Below are 21,506 nucleotides of genomic sequence, written 5' to 3' on the forward strand. Positions count from 1 at the left end.
CAGGAGGATTTATGACACCGTTCGGCGTAAATGGTAAGGGCACTTGAGTTACTCCAGCCACAGGATCCGAAGGGCTCTTATCAGGTAGACGGGCCACTCCTTGTTGGCTTTTAGGTATAATTTTTACCTTTGGGGGTTTCCGAGTCGGTCCACGGAGCCTGTCTAAGAACTTATCGAAATCGAAATCTGGATCGGCGAAAGGGTTTCTTATATTTTCGTATCTGCTTTCCGTTCTGAAGAATTCCGGGGGAGGATTGAAATGTTCCTCGTCGTCTTCTTCGTCGTGAAACGAGCTGCTTTCCTCTTCTGATTTTTCATCGGTTTCTTTTCCGTCCTCTTTAGGCTTCTTAGCCCCTCCTTTGTCAGATCTAACACTTTCCGCTGTACTAGTTTCAATTTTTGGATATGGCTTTGTAACAACTTCTGTGTGATGTTTACGGGTAGATACTGTCCTTGTGGTATTATTAGGTGGCTTGAGCTCTCTTACAGACTCCTTTTTGGTAACGACATTAGTGAATGCGGGTTGCAACCCTCTTTCCGGCTTACCGATTGTAAGATAAGAGTAGTTATTGTCGCGGTTTGAGGATGACGTGGCTAATTGTTTTTTTTCGTAATTGGTATTTGTGGTCGAGTTGCGTGTCTGTGGGTTTAATTTGTAACTGGGAACGAAAGGTTTGAAGTCGTTGCTGGAATCGGTTTGTAGTTGACTAGGTTTGAAGACGTCTTTCTGGTTTTGTTTTGGGACTGGGGATGGAGAAGAGGAGGATAATTTTATTCGCGCAATTCTATCGCGGTGGGTTCGCCATCTCATTTCTTCTTCCTCTAGACGACTAAAAAATCATGAATTACTTGGGATGTTCTGACTTCGAGACCGTAGTACGAATGTAAATAAGGTATTTGCTATAATGGGATAAAACTTTACTGCACAATACAAAATTCTTGTAGTAGCAAATACCTTATGAAACTTTTTAAATTTATTGCCGCTGTATTTAATAGTTAATGAAATTACCTTCTCTTCGCTTGTCTTTTGCGTCTTCTCTTGATTGTCAAGTCGTTAGTAAGTAAATCGTCGTCGTCAGTCACTTTGCTATGGGGGTAAACAATTTTTAGACTCATTCAAGTATTAAAAAAACCCACTTACCTATAGTGCTGGTTCTGAGTTCCAAATGATATTACTCCAATCTTTTCACCGCGTCCAGTATATGACTGCAATGATAGTGATATAGACTAGCATTTAATAAGGACTGATTTAAACTTACAGGAATAGCATTGGAATGTCTAAGACCATCTCTGTCTCTCTGCACTTGGCCTACTGTAGAAGGTTGTCCACGGTATACGCGTTGCTGCCTATCGCTCTCGATTTCTTCAGCTGGTGGCAGAGTTTCCTCTGCATCAGCATAGAGCTGTTGCTGCTGTTGCTGCTGTTAATGATTTAGATATTAGGTTTGAACAAATTACTATATTGTTGATGACGCTACCTTAATAATTTCCTGTTGAGTGTGATGGAGTTGTCTGGACTGCCCTCTGCTAGTGACCACTGCAGCTGGTTGCGGAGGTGGTGGTGGTGAGTATCTCGCTCTAGGTTCATCGCGATCCCTCTCCCTCTCTCTATCGCGATCTCGACCTCGAGCGGAGGTTGTAGAGACTGCAGCTGATGATGGTGGTGCTGATATTTCGAGACCGTCGCATCCTACGTTCCTTGGCCAGTCACAAGTTTGAAGTTCATGACTGCGGAAAAGAAACCAGTGAGTTTTTTTTCAAAGTGTGAGGACTAGAGGGGGATTACCTGTACATAAGCCCTCCAGTGCATGATTCCAAAAGGGCTCCTCCAAATACGCAAACGTAGTATTGGGTGCAGTCACTGGGGTGGGGGTAATAGCCAAATTCTTCGGGACAGTCGAAATTTACGGCTTGCTTAAGGTCTGCCCCTACGGGGATATTTCTGCTGCCTTTTCTTTGTCCGTGGCATATTCCTAAAAAAATATATCTGCTTAGAAATAGTCCACAAGTAGTTTTGTATTGTAAGACACATTAAAAGGTTTTTAAGTACAATAATGATTTTTTACGGTTTACCTACATTACACGCTACTTAGCTACTTATTCTAAAGGATAAAATACCATATTTATTTTTTTTAAGATTTAGCATCTGTATTGCGAAATTTAAAAATCGCTTGTATTATTGCTTGCTTGATATTTTAATTGGTGTGTATTCTACTAGACGTTGTAGCGTTTGAAACAGCTTTACCTACGCAAAATAAACATAAGTCGGCTCAAGGTTGTATGATATAAATTAATGTAATTTGCTTATTTAATCTGGACTATTTTTTATTAAATCATGGCGCCGTGCCTTGGTTTCAATCATATACTTATAAGGTGTATTTTAATGGTAGCTACTTTGTTAGGAGAAAACATAAAAATGGTTTATTGAGCAATGTACAACTTGGACAACATTAGAACCATTTTGTATCGTATTTTCTTTCTTTTATTGAAAATAATGAAATTGTGTCGGGTAATACTGACACGTTTTTTCCTGTGAAGCGTGAAAATGTAACGCTAAGGAAATATCAGCGGTACAGAGAAACTGACGAATAATTATGTGCATTAGAAAATCCTCATTATGTTCATGGACAGCTACAGAGCGTGTAGTGCTAACTGAATCGTAAAATTTTGCTTAATACTAAGAAATTACAACTGTCTGTCTATTTTTTAGATTAATGTTTCTGTTATAATTTTTCTAGGAATCAAAAGATCGGTAACTTTTAGTTTTGGAAGATTATATTTCGTGGTTTTCTGTGCACCATTTCCTGAAGAGGATGTTGTGGAAGCTTCATATAACAGTATAAACAGATGCATACTGGTCATGTATACATATTTCTATATGCTGAAATTTATTACTTTAATTATTATACTACTCAACAAATACCGATATTTTTCCACATTTTTTATATCATTTCCAATTTTTCAGAATTTTTCCGTTTTTTTTTTTCAAAATTTTCAAAATAGGTTTAGGATTTTACAAAAACACAGCACAGCACATCCTTATCGCATCCAATTCCACCAAGAGTTACTAAAAGTAGACTTTCAGCGGAGACTGGAGTTTTGTCAGTGGGCAGTTGAGAATCTTGAGATGTTAAATCAAGATGATGATTATTTTAAACGGGTCATGTTCTCCGATGAGGCTACTTTTCATAAAAATGGTTTCGTTAATAGTCATAATTGCTATTATTATGACACAGTAAATCCTCATCAATTCCGGACAACTCATAGCCAACGATAGTCTTTGAACGTGTGGAGAGCATTTTTGGGAACTCATGTCATTGGACCATTCGTTTTTGACCAGCATCTAACTGAAGCAGTGTATTTAAACTATTTAAGAAACACTGTAGAAGATTTGTTAGGCGACATTTCATTTCATTTCAAGAAATTACACCAGACATGCTGACCAATGTTGAACAGTCTTTTAAAAATCGAATTCGTTTGTGTATTAATCAAAATAGGACACTTCGAGCAATTGATGTAAATCAGCGATCTAAGTATTCTCTTTGTTGTGTTCCGAGTTTCAGTTTGTTTCGTTTTGCGTTTTGTTTTAGTTGTTGTTAGTGGTTTACTTTTGTTTGTCAAACCACATTTTAAACATGCCAGTAAAGATTGACACTGTCAGTCCCAGGCTTGATAAAATGTGAGAGAAAAGTGGTTTTGCAAGGCCTTCTTGATTACATAGCTACTTTTTCGGACTTTAGAAAAGAAACAGATTTTTCTGGAAAACTGTTAAAGATAGGTATGGACAACCTTATACCAGTCGAAAGGCCATTCAATTTTGCATATACCCATGATAATTAATATGGGTCATTCTATTTGAAAAAAAAGTTTTTCAACTCGTAAGATTATTAAACGTAGGTCTCAGTATTTCCGAGTCTGAATAATGTACATGTTTTGCTCACAGATGACAAGATAGAGTAATTTATGCCAAAACGAAGTATGAAAACTGCAGGTTTCTGACTCGATTCTAACGAGTTAGACGCTATCTAGCTTCATTTAAAGAGCTGAAATCGTGATATTTTTCAAAAATAACTGAATATCTCGAAAATGGTAAGAAGTAGAACAACACGAGGAATGTTTAATGACTAATAAAAGTTTTCAAAAACTAACAACAAAAAAAGATTACTAAAAATTATTTAAATTTAATCGGGATAACTGTAGTATGTTGAATTAATTTTTATTATAACGAGCGTTCAAATAAAAACGTGGTCGAAGTTGGCTCTGATACATTGGACGTAGGGAGTAGCTTATAGCGACCAACTTAACCTCATTTCTCAACGAGCTGTATAGCAGCTGTCAGTTTCAATAACGTTAATGACTATATAACTTTATTTTAAAGAATAATCGTGATAACAATAACAAACAATTAAAGGAGCTGCGGAAAGTGTCCCCCTCCTTATTATAACAATAAATTAAAGCAGCTGCTGAAAGTGTCCCCCTCCTTGTTCCAAGCACTTTTCACGCCTTCCTCAAAGAATTAAAGACATTTTCTAAGATGCTCGGGGTATTGTTAATTTCACGAATCTTGTCTATAAGTCGAGCCTGCAGATGGTTTAAATCAGGAATAGGCAGTTCAAAAATAGTGTTTTTAAGGTAAGGCCACAAAAAGAAATGACACGGCGTAATATCACATGACCTCGGTGGAAATTCATGTTCAGCATTGAGACTTATTAGTCGATTTTGGAAAACTTCCCTCAACATATTCATCGTCTCGCCTGCCGTATGTGCCCTTGCGCCATCTTGTTGAAAGTAAAAGTTTGTAATTTCGTTTTCTTCCAGCTGGTTAACAAAAGGAGCGATAATTTCTTCTCTATACCTTTGCGCAGTAAGAGTACCATTAAAAAAAATAGGTCCATAAATCCTCCTTCGATTGAGAGCACACCAAACTCCAATTTTTTGAGCGTGTAGAGGGCCCTCGACAAAAAAGTTATCTGGTTTTTCAGAAGACCACAATCTCATATTCTGTGAGTTTACGTAACCACTTAAATGAAACCAGGCTTCATCAGAAAAAAAGGTGATATTATGAAGTTCACCGTAGTTGTTTAAAAACCATTCACAAAATACAGCCCGTCGCGGAAAATCAACTTCATGAAGTTCTTGCTGACAAGTTAATCGATAGGAGAACAAACGCAAATAAATCTTTTTTTAACACTGTGTGGCAGGTACCGACTGATAGTCCCACCATTTGTGATAAAACACGTACAGAAGTTCTTGGCGCATTTTCCATTATTTGTTGGACATTTTCTTTTAATTCTTCAGTCCGCTTTTTAGGTCGGCCGCTTCCTACTTTTCTTGTTACACTGCCCGTTTCACGAAAAACATTAACACAACGCTGAACTGCACTTTGAAAAATTTTGTACTCAACAACGCCGGGAAATTGATTTTGAAATTCTATGAAACATTCCTCAATAGAATACTTCCATATTCCATCAATCTTGCGTCCATTTCTAAAGTAGGACTCTATGATAAACACTTTTTGTGTTTGAGAAAACACCATTTTAAACGCTTTTTAAAACGAAAATATTCAAATTGATAGCGGCGATATAGCGCTTTGACAGATGACGTTTAAGTTCATTTGCTATACGCTACGCCCTACGTCCAAATTTTCAGAACCAACTTGACCACGTTTTAATTTGAACGCTCGTTATTTTAAGTTGAAATATCATTGTGCAACAGAAATTTAAAAATAATTTTTTTGCTCAAATTTTCTTTCCTTCTGTAGTTTAGGTCGTGCTTATGTAAATTTAGTTCTGGCATTTACAATACACACACCCAGTCCACTTATTTTGTAGTAAAACATTTCGGCTGGATTCGAACTATGACCTATCATGTAAATGTGATTTAGTTGTGCTTGGAAATGTCTAAAATGTTGTAACACCGAGATTTACCAATTTCCAAATCAGTGTAACTTTATGTTTTTTCCAGAGGAAAGATTGTAAGGTCATATATTGCTTTTAAGATTTTTTATTTAAGATGCAAACTGGGCATATTTCGCGTCACACCCTGTATATCGAATGTAAACATTTTTAGTGTTCGTAGGAGTAAAATTTTGAGACAACTGGCATAAATGATTAAATAAGTGTTCATTCACTTAGTTTTGAACGTGGGAAAAATAATTAGCTATTGTTTCTGTTGCGAAAATACGATTAATTTGTATGACGTAAGGAGCCTTATGTCAGTCGAAGATTTCATATTGTACTGCGTTAAATCATAAACTATAATAACTCGTTATTTGTTATTTATTTTTTTGAACATTCTATACTTCTGCAAAAAATGAAGGGAGCAAAAAATTTTTTCGAATTATTAGTGATTTTTCAGAATCAAGGTTTTTAAAAAAGCATTTTAAAGTGCCGAATGTCTAGTTTCCAGATTTCTTAGTTTAAAATTTTTAGGAGCGATAGTCATCGCGAAATTCTAAGAAATAAGACTAAAAAATTTTTTTTCAATTTGCGTTTTTTTTCTCGGTCCACGGGCTTGGAAAAATTTTTTACACAAAAATCATGATATGGACTTGATAGCCTGTTCATTCAGCTTTAATTTCTTTTTTTAAATTTTTCTCTACGTTAATTTGACCCGGAGATATTCGACTACGAATACAAAAGCATCCTTCAGACAGAAAATTGACGGGCAGTTTCGAAATCTCGAATAAATTTCCTACAAGGCTATGTAGCGTTCTTGGAAGAAAAAAATTTTCTTTCATCCTCGACATTAACTTGAAAAAAGTGAAAAAAAGTGACTTTTTGACTTGTTTTGCTAAGTTGACCGCATCTTTGCTAATATCGATGGAGAGTCTAATGCTTGTACGAATTTTTACACCTCGATGTACCCCCAAAAGCTCCGTAAATTGGCAGATCGATCTATCGAACGGTTTTTCCGGACCGCTTAATCAAAATTTCAGAAAAATTTAAAGGAGCAAAATTTACATTTCGGACCACCCTGTAACGTTCGTAAAAATGAAAAATTTGATTTTTTTTCAATTCTTTCACAATTGGGCATTTTTTTGCTCATTGAATTTGAAAGCATTCTGAAAAATCACTAATAATTCGAAAAATTTTTTTGCTCCCTTAATTTTTTGCAGAAGTGTATATATTTGGGGGTAATGAAGACTAATTTGCGGGAAAATTTTCCTCAGTATTTGGGTCACTTTGCTCTCGTTAGCATTGTTACAAAAAAGCAGTTACTACGCACAAACAATAACATTAAGTAACGTTGCGAAAGTACAAATTTGGTCATTGTTAATTAAATCTTTTATAGTATTTTGGACACAATCAGATTAATTTTGGGCGGACTTGTAAAAATATAGCGGTTACCCAACTAGCGCCTTAACTGTAATCGAGTCTGATTTTTAAATTAGTTCGTAGCTTAGCTATATATCAAGGAAACTAGTAACTGTCCATGCCCATTGTATATTGCATGTATGAATTATAAACGTGACTGGCCCGAGGTAGTTTATTAAACCATAATTAACCGTTTCTATAATGAAATGTCAAAGGGTTACCTACACACAATAATTGGCCGGAGTAAAAATCTAGTCGATTTATACGCTTCCATATTAAAGGTAAAGATCGACTAACATTTACCTGTAATGGTATCCGTGAAGTTAACTGGAACAAATAGAACTAACCGTATTGGGTTCGAGATTTTTTAAAATTGTTGACACATTGGCGTATGCATTATCAGATATTTGAATATTTAAGAGCTGCAGGCGTCTCGCATTCTCTGTCACGCCATATTGCATTGCAGCATCAGACAGCAAACTAATACTAACAGGGTGTAGAACAAAAGTAATTGTATTTAAAAGGTGTGGGCGAGTCGGTTTTTTGTAGCAGGATTCGGAAAATTTGAAAAAAGTAGAAATAGAGACAGGAAAAAATAGTTAAAATATATTTCCAGATACGTTTTGCTGGAATGAATATTAATGAGTATGAAAATAAGTTTTAACAAAATATATGTATGAGAAAACATCGAAAATAAACAAAATATCAGTTCTCTGTAACTAAAAAATAACATATAAAGCTTTCTTTAACCAAATCTCGATCAGTTTTTCCTAAAAGCGAAAACGGTGTCATGATTTTCTATTAAAATAATTTCTAAAACTTGTTTTCCGTGTTTTTCTGTTGTAATTTTCTATTTCATGTGTACCTTTTCCTGAAGAGGATGTGGAAGCTTCATGGATAATTGATATAAATATAGTCATTGAACGTTTCATTTGAAAGATATACAGGGTGTCCCAGTTTATGGTGTACAATTCCTTAATACAGTAAATAAAGTTCAAATGTATTTTTTTAAATATACCCCAAGAGGAAGTATTCAGAAACTATAACATCCTCAAAATTACAAATTCTTAGCCTGCTACGACTTTTTTTACGTGCCAGTCTCTGAAAATTTATTGGTAAATTTTACATCCGAAATAAATTAATACATAAATTGATTAGTATGCTTTGAATTGTTTCCAATAAATTACAGGTAAGCTAGTTTTATAAAATCTCTGTTCGAAACTTTAATTTTCTTCGGCTTGATTTTAACACAAATTGCGTACGGCTCGAAATATTTTTTTCACCTGGGTTTAGAACAGGAACTGTATTATGATATAACTATTTACAATTTCCTTGATATTTTCATTTATTTCAGTTGTTTTCTTAGTTTATTTTTTATGTTTTTAATTTTTCCCGAGTTAATGGCGGAAAAAATTCCAATTATGCACATTTGCATTACGCTTTTTCTTGCACAAAATTTGACGTTCAACAATTGAAAAAAGCAGTGGACAAGTCAAGGGGTGTAGAATAACTTGGTGATATAGTTTGAATAAAAAAGATTGCTAATAAAAGTTAAAAACCTGACGAACTAAAAAAGTTAGGTTATATTTACTAACATTTATTTAAACTTAATTGGGACACACTATAATGTCGAATTATTTCTTATTATACAGGATGATTCACAAATGGTGATCAAAAATGAAACCTCATATTCTTTGGTGAATTTTAAGGGGAGCCTTTCCTATAAAGTTTTTATCTAGGGCGCTTCGTTAAAAAGATACAGGGTGTTAAACTTCAAAAAATGTTTTTAATTTTTTTAAATAATTTAAAAACTGGTTAGTGAAATAATTTGAAATTGCACACGTGCATTTATTTGTTTTTTTATTATCCAAAATTTGAGAGTTTTTTCTAAAATTTACATGCTCGGTTTCAAATTTTTCTAAATAAAATAGTACGCCACTGCTTTACGGTGACAACCATGCTATTTTCGTATTCGTCTTTCAATTTTCTACAAATTACTACTCTCTTATGTTTTTCGAAAAAATCCTTATTTTTGAGTAAAATTTTAAAAACCAATGACAAGCACTAATCATTCGGTTATATATTCGAATAAATAAATTATTCTCAAAAATACCTCCATTTCCATGAACAAAGGCCCGACATCTTTTTAGTAACGAAAATGTAATTTGTTCGAAATTTATTGGTGCTGGAATCTGATGAAAAGAATTATTTATTCTTTCTTCTAACTGTTCGGAATGTCAAAATTGCTATGGCAGCCCACTATGTAATTTTGAAAAGCATTATATTCGAATATCGAAGTGTGTTCTCAGTAGGTACGTTTTTTAAGTTTTACTCGAAAATCAGGCTTTTTTCGAAAAACATAAGAGTAAAGTGAGAGAATTTGTAGAAAATTGAAAGACGAATCCGAAAATATCATGGTTGTTACCGTAAAGCATTTTATGTAGAAAAATATGCCATAAATACCCTGCATCTCCGCCACTGTAGCATGTAAATTTTAGGAAAAACCCTCATAATTTGGACAAGATTTACATAAATACATGTACCCAATTTCAAACTATTTCACATATCAGTTTTTAAATTATTTAAAAAATTAAAAATATTTTTGAAATTTAACACCCTGTATCTTTTTAACGAAGCGTCCTACATAAAAACTTTATAGGAAAGACTCCCCTTAAAAATCACCAAAGAGTACGAGGTTTCATTTTTGGTCGCCATTTGTGAATCACTCTGTACTTTAAACTGGAGTTTCGACATATGGGCGACAGAACTTTTAAAAATTACGAAAAGGTACTCTGCAATAAAGCGAATACGTCCCTGTCAAATATTGCACTATAAAAAGGGAAGTGATCGTTCACGGCAAAGAACTCGTCTTATCGTTTTTTATATTTTTTGCTGATGCGTTGCGCTGGTGTTTGATAAAAGCAGTAGTGATTTCAGTTTTCGTCAACACGTTGCAATTTTGTGTTTCAAATGCAGACAAAACAAATTCATTTATATGGTGTTGTGATATGGTGAAGTGGTGTAATTTTTGCCGACATGATAACGAGAAAAGTTTATTGTGGAAGACTGGACAGATTCGAACAGTTACGTGAGTGATAAAAATGTCGTGGATTTGACAAGTGATAGTTTCTGTCAACGAATCCGGTGCTGACAGTTTTGAACATCTCTGGATAGACCCAGACTTGCCTAAACTAAGGTTAGTTTTTTATTTTCGTTGGTTTGAGGCTTCGAAAAATTAGCTCCCTTTGTCGAGTTTTATGTTATGCTAAAAGGAAAAGTCCAGCATAAAACATGGATGTAAATTTCCTTTACTTAGATGTTTTCAAATTAGTTGATTATCATTAATTTCACATTTCTATTCTCGGGCGATCGGATTTTAGTAATATTTTCTTTTTTCTGTGAAAGAGACATGTAAAACAAGAATTTAGGTTAATGCGAATGGTAATTCACGCACAAAAACGAATATCACTTGCACTTTCTTGTTTACGTTTTCTTTCACTAAAAATTCTCCACGTGTTGTCCCACTTAGTTCCGATAAATAATTTATTTATACTCTATCGATGCACCACTTCATGAGACAGAGAAAGTTTGTTGCAAACACAGTTGTACGGTATTGCCCACACACAAATACAGGGTGGACCACTGAAGTATAGTTTCAAAGCGGTCTCTCGGTACCCTTCATTGTTGCGTTAGCGTGATCTAATTAACATATTTGTCGATTGTCATTTTTTTTTACATAATTTCAAACCTGAAACGGAAGGATAAAATCTAATATAGGACGACAGTACTTTCGTATTTTCGCAAATGTGGTCGGTGCTATTTTATGGTTAGAAATTGTGCTCGAGGATAGTTTTCAAAGCTGCATATTGGTAAAAATCTGAAACCGAACGTTCACGTACAAACCGCACGAAACGTACCCCGTGATTTTACCGAACTGGTTGTTATAAATTACAATATACCGAGCGATATCCAACCCGACTGTTATGCAACGAAATTAGTTTCAGCAGATGAGAGCAAGATTAGTTGCATTCTGCAAAAACCGTATCAACAATGATGAGACTTTTCAAATCCTTTGGCAACGACAGTAAACATCTTCCATTGTTCTTTCAGTTTTATATATTTTACACAACATTTAGAATAATATGGTCTATTACTTAAATTTAGTGAAATCATTTCAAATTTCCTACACTGAAACGTCACGTAGAGTTAGGTATACCGCTTGCTACACTGAATACTGGATCGAATTTCGAAACGTTTCCTTAACAAACAGTTTTAAAATCACTCGAATCGTTCCCTGTTTTGAAATTTCTCAACCTTCTATTTTTTTTTTGTTACTTGAAGGTCTTGATATAGGAAATTAGACACTTCATTGAATATGTTCGCAATCAAGATAGTAGTTAAGTCATTTGTTCAGACGCATTTGTCAAAGATTGTCGCTGTAACCTTTAGGATCAGGATGTAAATCTAATAAATGTGGGCCAACAAAATTTGAATCTAGAAGGTTAATAAATTCAGTAGTGACTGATTTTTTTCAAATTATCGTCGTATGGTTTCAACAGAGTTGGATTAAATAATGCAATAGGACCTTGAGGTACTATTTTAGAATTCTTGATCCATAAAGAAACACATCTCGATAAAATACTTCGATTCCTCGTTATTGCTTCTGTCGAAGGATATTTAATGTGTAAACAATACATTCTAATAACATGTAAAATGTAAAGTCACGAAAAAATACCGTTAAATTAAATTTTCGGAAGGTCAGTGAAAATTATACTTCCTTTAGTGAAACATAAATATAGGGTGTTTGTAAATAAGTGCGAAATATTTTAGGGGCTGGTTGCCGAAGTTATTTTGTGAAAAAAAGTTCATATAAACATAGGTCGAAATATGCTTCGTTTCCGAGATACAGAGTGTCTAAATTTTAATTTTTTATTTATTTTTATGAATTATTTCAAAGTTTTAAAGATATTGACTCGAGTGATAAATGTGCAGTTTTTGGGGTGATCCGAATATTTCTACTTGCACCAGTGGCATTCGTGCGAGAATGCCACAACCTTTTTTTTATTAAAAAAATGGTACGCCGCTGACTTTTTCCCGTTTTGATATATTTTTAGAAATCCGCCATTAATTCTGAATGAAATTGGTCTCTTCAATTGTTTTCATAGGATGTACCGTTTTTGAGAAAAAAAAACATTTTATTGCAAGATGAGTATTTTTTATTTCTATTTATTATTTCTATCTAAAATTTAATAAAATTCGTTCGAAGGTTTGGGAAAAGTTGGAATAGTCGACACAATAAAATGGAATTTCATTGTAAAATTCAATTTATTGCACCCATAGAAATCGTTTCAATTTCAGGTAATATGGCGGCGTTTCAATACCTTTTATTTTATTTTAGTTTTATATAAGGTAAAATATTATGTTAAGTGTTTATTTGCGGCATATTTTTTGTTTTTTCTTAATTCGAACGCGCGAATTCAGTTTTCGAATGCTTCGGTTTGACGCACAATTAAAAATGCAGATGTGACTAAAGTGAACCACAGTATTTTTTATTGAAAATATAAGTCTTCAACTTCAGTTTCTGTAAAAATGGACGCTATAGCACTTAAATAGCACCCTGTGGAATTTTTCAAAAAAAAAAAAATTATCGGATCTAGAAGGTCGTTGAGTTTTTTTTTTAATTCGCGTAAAAATGCCAGCAATCGATTCATGTAATAGACGTAATCGAGAAATGAAAATCGAACAAGATATTCAAGAAAAAGGCAACCAAAAAATTTTTGCACACTTGAAATGAATAAAATCGTTATCACTCTTTTTTACTATGAAAGTACAACTCTTAAGGAAAAAAAATGAGCCCTGACTCGTTTCTCTACGACTATTCGTCGAGCAAGAAGAGCCGATTTTCGAGATGACCTTTTTTTTCGAAAAATCGATATAACTCGAAAATTTTTTAATGTTTTTTAATTTTGAAAAAGGCACTTTCTTTTGTTTGCCGAGGGCTGGATTTACAGGAAGTAACAAGTTTCAAAACCTTAATTTGCACAGTAAAAACAAAAAAAGTCGATTTTTGACGGTTTTTTCGATTAATCTCGAAAAGTAATAATGTATAGCAATAGATATATTTAAAAATACGAATCGATACGTTTTTTTAATAGCTACCACTTTCTTATTTAACCTTTTTCGATCGGAGTTCAAGTTTTTTTTAATCAGCAAAAAACCGTTTTTTTACTTTTATGAATTTTTTAGGTTATCTTCGCCGTTTATACGTCACAGGAAAACTTTATCTTTCTTAGAATTTTTTTCCTATATCACCATATTTTTTGTTTCCAGGTGGTATTTATAAAGCTATTATACGTAACGTACCAATTTTGTATATTTTATAATTTTCGTTGAATTTCTATATTTTTTTAATTATTTATATTTTTATTATGTTTTTCTTGTATTAAAAAGGTTTTATTAAAAATATTAAAAAAAAAATAATAATTCGCTGTACCTATTTCTACCTATAATTTATATTTTTCCCAACTTCTTTTATCTTGCCCCCCTAGCCCATTGGCTGGCGACGCCCCAAAACCCCAATGGGTTTTGGTATGAAAGGTATGAAAATAGTTTTCCTCAACCAAAAATCCCACATTGGAAAAAGCAGTATAATAGAAAATACAAAATACTCAAAAATACAATGATAAAACTGATAAAATCAAAAGCTACAGGTAACTGTTTTTTGCAGATATAGCATAGAAATTTGTATTTAATTTTAGTGTTACTAACATAGAAATGTGTTAAGTAGTGCGTAAAATTTCTAATTTGTTTCAGCNCTTTTATTTTATTTTAGTTTTATATAAGGTAAAATATTATGTTAAGTGTTTATTTGCGGCATATTTGTTGTTTTTTCTTATTTCGAACGCGCTAATTCAGTTTTCGAATGCTTCGGTTTGACGTACAATTAAAAATGCAGATGTGGCTAAAGTGAACCACAGTATTTTTTTATTGAAAATATAAGTCTTCAACTTCAGTTTCTGTAAAAATGGACGCTATAGCACTTAAATAGCACCCTGTGGAATTTAAAAAAAAAAATATCGGATCTAGAAGGTCGTCGAGCAACGTTTTTTCGAGAAATGAAAATCGAACAATCAAACCTAAAATGGTTTTATTAAAAATATTACTAAAAAAATTAATTCGCTGTCCCTATTTCTACCTATAATTTATATTTTTCCCAACTTCTCTTGCCCCGTAGCCCATTGGCTGGCGACGCCCTTGCTTGCGCCTAATGGGTTTTGGTATGAAAGGTATGAAAATACTTTTCCTCAACCAAAAATCCCACATTGGAAAAAGCAGTATAATAAAAAATACAAAATACTCAAAAATACAATGATAAAGCTGATAAAATCAAAAGCCAGAGGTAACTGTTTTTTGCAGATATAGCATAGAAATTTGTATTTAATTTTAGTGTTACTAACATAGAAATGTGTTAAGTAGTGCGTAAAATTTCTAATTTGTTTGAGCATTTAGTTGCATTAATAACAGTATTAATTGATAAGATAAAAAATGTGAAAATATTGATTTTACTAAAAATATTTCTGAGACTAACTAACCGTATACGTAGTTACATTTTGAGTTATATAAAAACGAATTACGCGGAACAAAATTTAGGATGCTGCTTAGAAAAGTAATTTATCCGCTTTGACCTAAAAAACTGATTTCTAATTAATTAGTCTCGATCATTCTTTTCAAAATTGTTCGCTGCTTCGGTTTCTTGTTAAAATGTCCCACTATCTAATTTCACATCGTCTGTTATTAATATTTGTAACGATATGGTTTTCTTTGAATGATTCATTTTTAATTTTGCACTATTTCTGTTGGCGAAAGTTTGCATCGTACGGCTTTTTTTAGTTTAATGTAACTTATTTATATTAATTAATTTTACAGTTGGCTGCAGCTGCGATTTTATGCTGCGGATGGTACTTTTACAAATTGTCACTGAATGGGATAATTTGCATCCGAAATTTGCAAATCTTACACTATAGCACCCCTATCTATCAGTACAATTTATTTCAACAAAACTTAATCAAACTGCTGTTCAGAAGTTTGGTGAAAGAAAAGGAAACGCCATTTATTTTCTAATAGGCATATTTTTAACTACTTTTTTTATTGAACATAAAATTTGCAAATTATGCACTAAAACACTTAATTCTTTATTTTTTTTTAGCAATCTGTTACTATAATTTACTTCAACGCGTTTCTTATTAATTGCTATACATTGCAACTACAGCAGAATCTAACAACAGAAGTGCTTTTAGTACCCCTTTTATGCTGGCATGTATCAATGAAAAATGACCGCGTCAAATTGCACTACACTTTTACTATCTTGCTATTAATGTAAATTAGCAAGTAGAGAGTAGCTCATTAACAATTTTTTAAAACCACGTTAATATTAGAATATATATTTATAATTTATGGCAACCATAAAAAGTTTCTTTGAAATCGAAGCTGTTTTGTACTCTTTCATTTTTATGGGCGCCATAAAAAGTTACATTGAATATCATCTTCTGATTCATTGAAAAATTACAAAATATCAGAACAGAAACCTCGGCATATGTTCTAATCTGTTGCAAGCACATCCTGTATTACTTTCTTGCAAAATCTCCTCTCAGGCTTACTTGATTGCATCAATTTCGTTTTACTTTTAATATTACCTCATTACCTGGACTCTAATTAGGTTTTAATTGAGTCCCAATTAGGTTTTTGTCAATTAGTATTTTGTTTTTTTTTTATATCTGTTCATGAGAATAACGCTTTTGTCATTAAAATTGTTCATATACAGTTGTGTAGTAGTGTTTGGGTAAGTTTTATTACTGCTATCGAAATTAATACTTAGTCTTGCTGAGTGCATATTGGTGCGAAGGTCACTTTATAAAAGAAGAAAGAGAAATATTTCACAATGAATATGGGGGCTTGTAATTCATTTGTCCAAAATTCCATCAATAACTGACACGTAAAAAATAATTATAAATTCTGTTTCTGTTTTTTTCTTGGACCATGATGGTCTACACATTTATTATTTTATAGGTACTGAAACGTACTTTACCTTTTTGAATTGCGACTTGCTACAAAGTTATTCGTAAATTCATCGTAATAATTTGAATTTAGAAAGTAAATTCAAAATAACTAAGGTAAAAATAAATTCGAATAATAAACAAAATCGCCCACGTCTATTTAACATATTAAAGCAAGTCTTTATGGTTAAACATAATTTTATATATTTCTGGTAAACCAAACCGCATCACTTTTGTACGGTTAAACAACTATTGGCCAACAATATAATTCCTGTTTCAAAATGCATAAGTAATTGAAGTATAATATCCGATAAATTTTTGAAGTAAAACACCTTTTAGTAAACTTTCGATTAATTTTTTAAATATAATTAAATTATCGTATTTTCGCTTTACTTTAAAATAATTTAAATGATTTTTCTCCGCCAGATGTGGTTTGTCACAAATTATAAATGTATTAAATTTGAAAACTATATTGTGGCAATAGTATTAAATAAAAATAATGACTTTAGTGCAATAGAAACTTGTAGGTTTCGGATAGCCAAAGAAAATTCAAAACTTTAGAAAAACTGTGTTAGAAACGATATTGTTTTATGCAGGTTTCTTGGCAAAACCAATTTATTTTATTCAAAATAGCCCCTTTCCGACTCAGTACAATGATTTGTACGGTGCAAAAGCATGGCAATGAACTCCTTTAATGTGACGTCACATATTTAGGCAACCTGCAAGAAATCGTCATAGTCGAAATTGCACAGACCGAATCTGACCCTTGTGTACTATTTACATAGATATCAAAGGGATGATCAACTTCAAATTCAATTTTTACAAAGACTGAAGTATTTAAGAACAACCAACACGTGTTTGGTAAAATAGATACACTAATTTTTTTGGCAGTTATGTCCAAAGTACATAAGGTCGAAAATCAAGCTAGTAAAAATACTCAGAAATTCTTCACTACGAAAAAGGTCTATTGCCAATGGTAAACACAATAGTAGCAGCATGGCACTAGAATTACCCATTTTTGAAAGTCTTGTTTACTTTGGAACACATCTTATACATCCGATTTTATTTAGAATTAATTTGAAATACATTTAAAGCAAAGTAAAAGTAGAAGAGCCAACTATAAAATATGTATAATTAAAAAATACGGCATTTCCATTGTACCATCTATTTGGGATTACATACAAATGTCAATTATGTCTAATAGCTTTCCATGTGACCTGTATTTTAAATGCGCTGTTATGTAAACGCATCTTATGTTAATCTCTAAGTCCTACGTGCATAATTTTAAGATCCGATGATACATGTGTTTATTTTTCTGGTTTTAACACTCGTGACGGTCGCGGTTTCTATTTCAACACAAACAAATCGTTCTCGAAGAATACAAATGATTTTAATGAATCGGTACCAACTGAGAAGTAATGGTAAAAATATTTTGAGAAACCGCACATTGTTCAATAGGTATAAGTTAATCGAAATCTTCACTCGGATGACATCACTGTATCAAGGTTTTATGTGACGATAAGATTCCTTGCATCTGGTTATTCGCCGAGGCATTTGGAATATTTAATGGAAGCTAGAGAGGATGAGAGGAACACATGTTTGCCTAATAGGTAAGAGATTACAAGATAGAAGTCCGACAGATGATGAGCTTTTTTTTTTAGTTGTGAATGCATCTAAGTATTAATTAATTACATACTACTGTGATTGTACATCCACATTCTCAAGGCGACATGTGCATCAGATATTTTGTAATATACGCTCTAAAGGGTAATCCAGATCATATAAAATACAAGCCGTCCTTTTATCTATGTCTTGTCTATATTTATTGGGTTTATCCTCATTGTATGGACAAAAATGGTAAAATTAATTAAATCCTTACTCTAAAAAGGTTCATTTTTGTCTAATGAATACTTGGACATTCCACGCCAAATCGGACGGTTCGAAAAATTTAAATTTTTGATTTCCTTAATTTTTTGATATTTTTTAATGATAAATTATGATATTTTTTTGATAACTTGTTCAACAGATGTAAAATTTTCAAAAAACGCTCTTTTTTGGTTTTTTGATCATAACTTTCTTAATAATGGTCCAAATTAAAGCTTTTTTTAATAAAAATCTTTGTTTTTAGATGGTCTTTACAGATAAAAATACAAAAAAAATCATTCAGTGTTTTTGATTAAGATTTTTGAGTTTGAAATTTTAAATCGTATTTTTGAAAGCGAGTGTATCTTTCGATTTTTGTGAAAATATTTTATTTCAAACTACTATTCTTTTAACAACTTTTAGGACCGGTCCGGTCGTGGGCCCTCCATAATTACTATTTCTCTTAATCATAAGTACCGATTTTTGTCACTGTATACTTTTTTTTACTTATTTTAAATTTATTTGAATACTTTTTAATTATTAATAGGTGTTTAAAATCAATAAGTAGACGTTATCTATTTATAAACAATTATAACAAACGTTTTTATTTATTTTCGTGTTCTGATAAAAATTGTGTAAAAATTATTTATTTGTTGCAAAGTATTTTTTTTTATTTAAATAATAGTATCTTTATGAATTTCTATCCAATTTAAAGAGAGTGGCACATCTTATGAATATTGATGTCAAATATTCATCTGAGAAACACTATTTAGATTAGATGCAAAAAAAATTGAATTTCGTTACAATACAACCAAACCCAAACAAACCCAAAATTTCATTCAATCATTCCAAGGAACAAAATATTATTTTGTAAACTAGAATACTCCTTAGCTAATATATTTCCATTGCTGTTAAATTTTTGGGTCCCAGTGATTGACTTAGCTGTATTGTATCGCAAATCTAATTTTTCTTTTGCATCTAAATAGTGTTTCTCAGGTGAAAATTTGACATCAATATTTATAAGATGTGCGACTCTTTTTAAATTGAATAGAAATTCATAAAGATACTATTATTTCAATAAAAAAATACTTTGCAACAAAAAATAGCATTGATAAAATAATTTTTAAACAATTTTTAAAAGAACACGAAAATAAATAAAAACGTTTGTTATAATTGTTTATAAATAGACTTAACGTTTACTTATTGATTTTAAACACCTATTAATAATTAAAAAGTATTAAAATTAATTTAAAATAAGTAAAAAAGAGTATACAAAAATCGGTATTTATAATGATTTATAGATTTTTTTTTAATTTTCAAAAATCAAAAAAAAATAATTATGGAGGGCCCACGACCGGACCGGTTGTTAAAGAATAGTAGTTTGAAATAAAAAATTTTCACAAAAAACGAAAGATACAAAGATTTTTTATAAAAAAAACAACTTTAATTTGGACCATTATTAAGAAAGTTATGATCAAAAAAACAAAAAAAGAGCGTCCCAGTATGCGATTTCCTACTATAACAGCCCAAACATTCACTTGTTCCGTCCGTTGTGTGTTTTTCTTGCATCCAATGCGGATTTTCTGGGCTCCAAATCCTAGTATTTTGCCTATTCACGGTTCCATTTAAGCAAAAAGTTGCTTCGTCAGTGAAAATTATGTGATTTTTTTAAATTGGGTTGACTTTCAAATAAATTTATAATTTCCTCGCAAAACTGTAATCTTCTGTATGTGTCATCTGCCCATAGTTCATGTAAGACGTTAACTTTGTAAGGATGCCGTTTTTGCGATTTTAGAGTTCTGTGAACTGAGGACTTCGACAAGTTGAAGTTGGCTGAGATATAGTCCAGTCACTGAAAGCGAAATTAAGGTAAAAGCTCCCAATTTTTTCGGATAGCATGGATTTTCCTGAAAATTTGCATACAAGTTCATCTGACCCCCCGCTTCAAAAGTTATATTGTCTAGATGTGTGCTTTTTTCTATTTGGGGGTGTAAACTACCCTTGTACGAAAAAATGCGAAAATCGCAGATTTACGTATTTTAAAGATTCAATTCATGTTCAAATATGTTGGATAACGTTCCTTTCATGTTTTTTAATATAACTTGTGAGATTTAATTACTTTTCAGCCCTTAAAAATCCTTAAAAACTACCCTTGCATGGCCAAAAAAAATAGAAAAAAAAGTTTTTAACAGTTTAAAATATTCTTTTGGTGCATTCACATTGTATTGCATTTCTTTTGTTATTCATCAGAAAGCTTACGACTCATTAGAAAGCTGCAACCCTTAAAAACCATCCCTTATAGTAAAATAAACAAAAAAAATATTATTGAAAACTTGAAATGTTTTAATGGTATGCATATGTTGAATTAGAAACTTTTTATTGGTTTCAAATGATCTATGATATATTGCAACTTTTCAGTCACCCAAAAAACCCTTATAGAAGACGTACCTCTCATAAAAAACCCTACCCCTTATAGAAAAATTTCGGTCATAACTCAGTCAAATTTTGTCCTACCAAAAATTTAAAAAAAGTAAATTGTTCAGTAAGAAAAAACCTATAACTTCTTATTCTATTATTTTTTTAATAACTGCTGGTTGAAATATTTCGAGAAAAGGCGATTTTTTTAAAAATTGAAAAATTTTATTCAAAAGTAAATCAAATATTTTTTTAAATTTAGGCTTCTAAAATCGTACAAATTCCCAGAATCCACTATTAATACATAAATAAAGTAAGTTGCAGTAGGAATACGTTTTTTTTCCCGTCAAGACATTAATTTTTATTTCTACCGATTTTTTTTCTCAAAAATCAAGACAATCATTTTATTTTGAATGTAACTTCATTAGTTTTCATGCTAACGACTTTTACCACCACTCAATTTAAAGGTATTTTCAAGAACTTTAATAAGTGTTATATAAGTTTTCCTCGAAAAACCTTTAATTTTTCCGCTACAGGACGTTGAACGTTTTGATTATAGCTATCTTCGAAATTGACTTCAATTGGGAGTCATAACTCGGGTTCTATACCACCTACAAAAATAAAGAAAGCAATCTCTTTGCTATTTAATTGCCTTCATTTTTGCTTATGATAATTTTTTTTGATAAAACTTGTAGTTTTTGCNTTTTATATACATTATAAATGGATGTATTGTACAAAATGTTTTAAAAATGGTCTGTTATTTTTTACATGTGTATATAATAAAATATTTAATTTTCATCACATGTAAGCTAAAAGGGCTCAGGAAAGGCAGTTTTGGAGCTTAGTTTTGAGCTTCTAA

The 21,506-nt window shown here is 31.9% G+C and overlaps 1 protein-coding gene across 7 annotated transcripts in view; it reads right to left on the bottom strand.

Moving 5' to 3' along the window:
- Positions 1–21,506, bottom strand: part of LOC108909440 (mucin-5AC) — a 62,417-nt gene that overhangs the window by 14,951 nt on the left and 25,960 nt on the right. For 5 of the 7 annotated variants that reach the window (XM_018713798.1, XM_018713782.1, XM_018713813.1 and 2 more), the window contains exons 2-5: positions 1,787–1,973; positions 1,479–1,728; positions 1,260–1,421; positions 1,142–1,206 (exon numbers count right to left, since the gene is read on the bottom strand). In XM_018713798.1, coding sequence (XP_018569314.1) covers positions 1,142–1,206; positions 1,260–1,421; positions 1,479–1,728; positions 1,787–1,973 — 664 coding nt within the window. The remainder of the gene's footprint in view (positions 1–1,141; positions 1,207–1,259; positions 1,422–1,478; positions 1,729–1,786; positions 1,974–21,506) is intronic. The other 2 variants (XM_018713829.1, XM_018713790.1) reach the window with 1 other exon arrangement.

This window comes from Anoplophora glabripennis, unplaced genomic scaffold (genome assembly GCF_000390285.2).
Source record: "Anoplophora glabripennis isolate ALB-LARVAE unplaced genomic scaffold, Agla_2.0 scaffold9, whole genome shotgun sequence".
In the NCBI taxonomy this organism is placed as follows: domain Eukaryota; kingdom Metazoa; phylum Arthropoda; class Insecta; order Coleoptera; family Cerambycidae; genus Anoplophora; species Anoplophora glabripennis.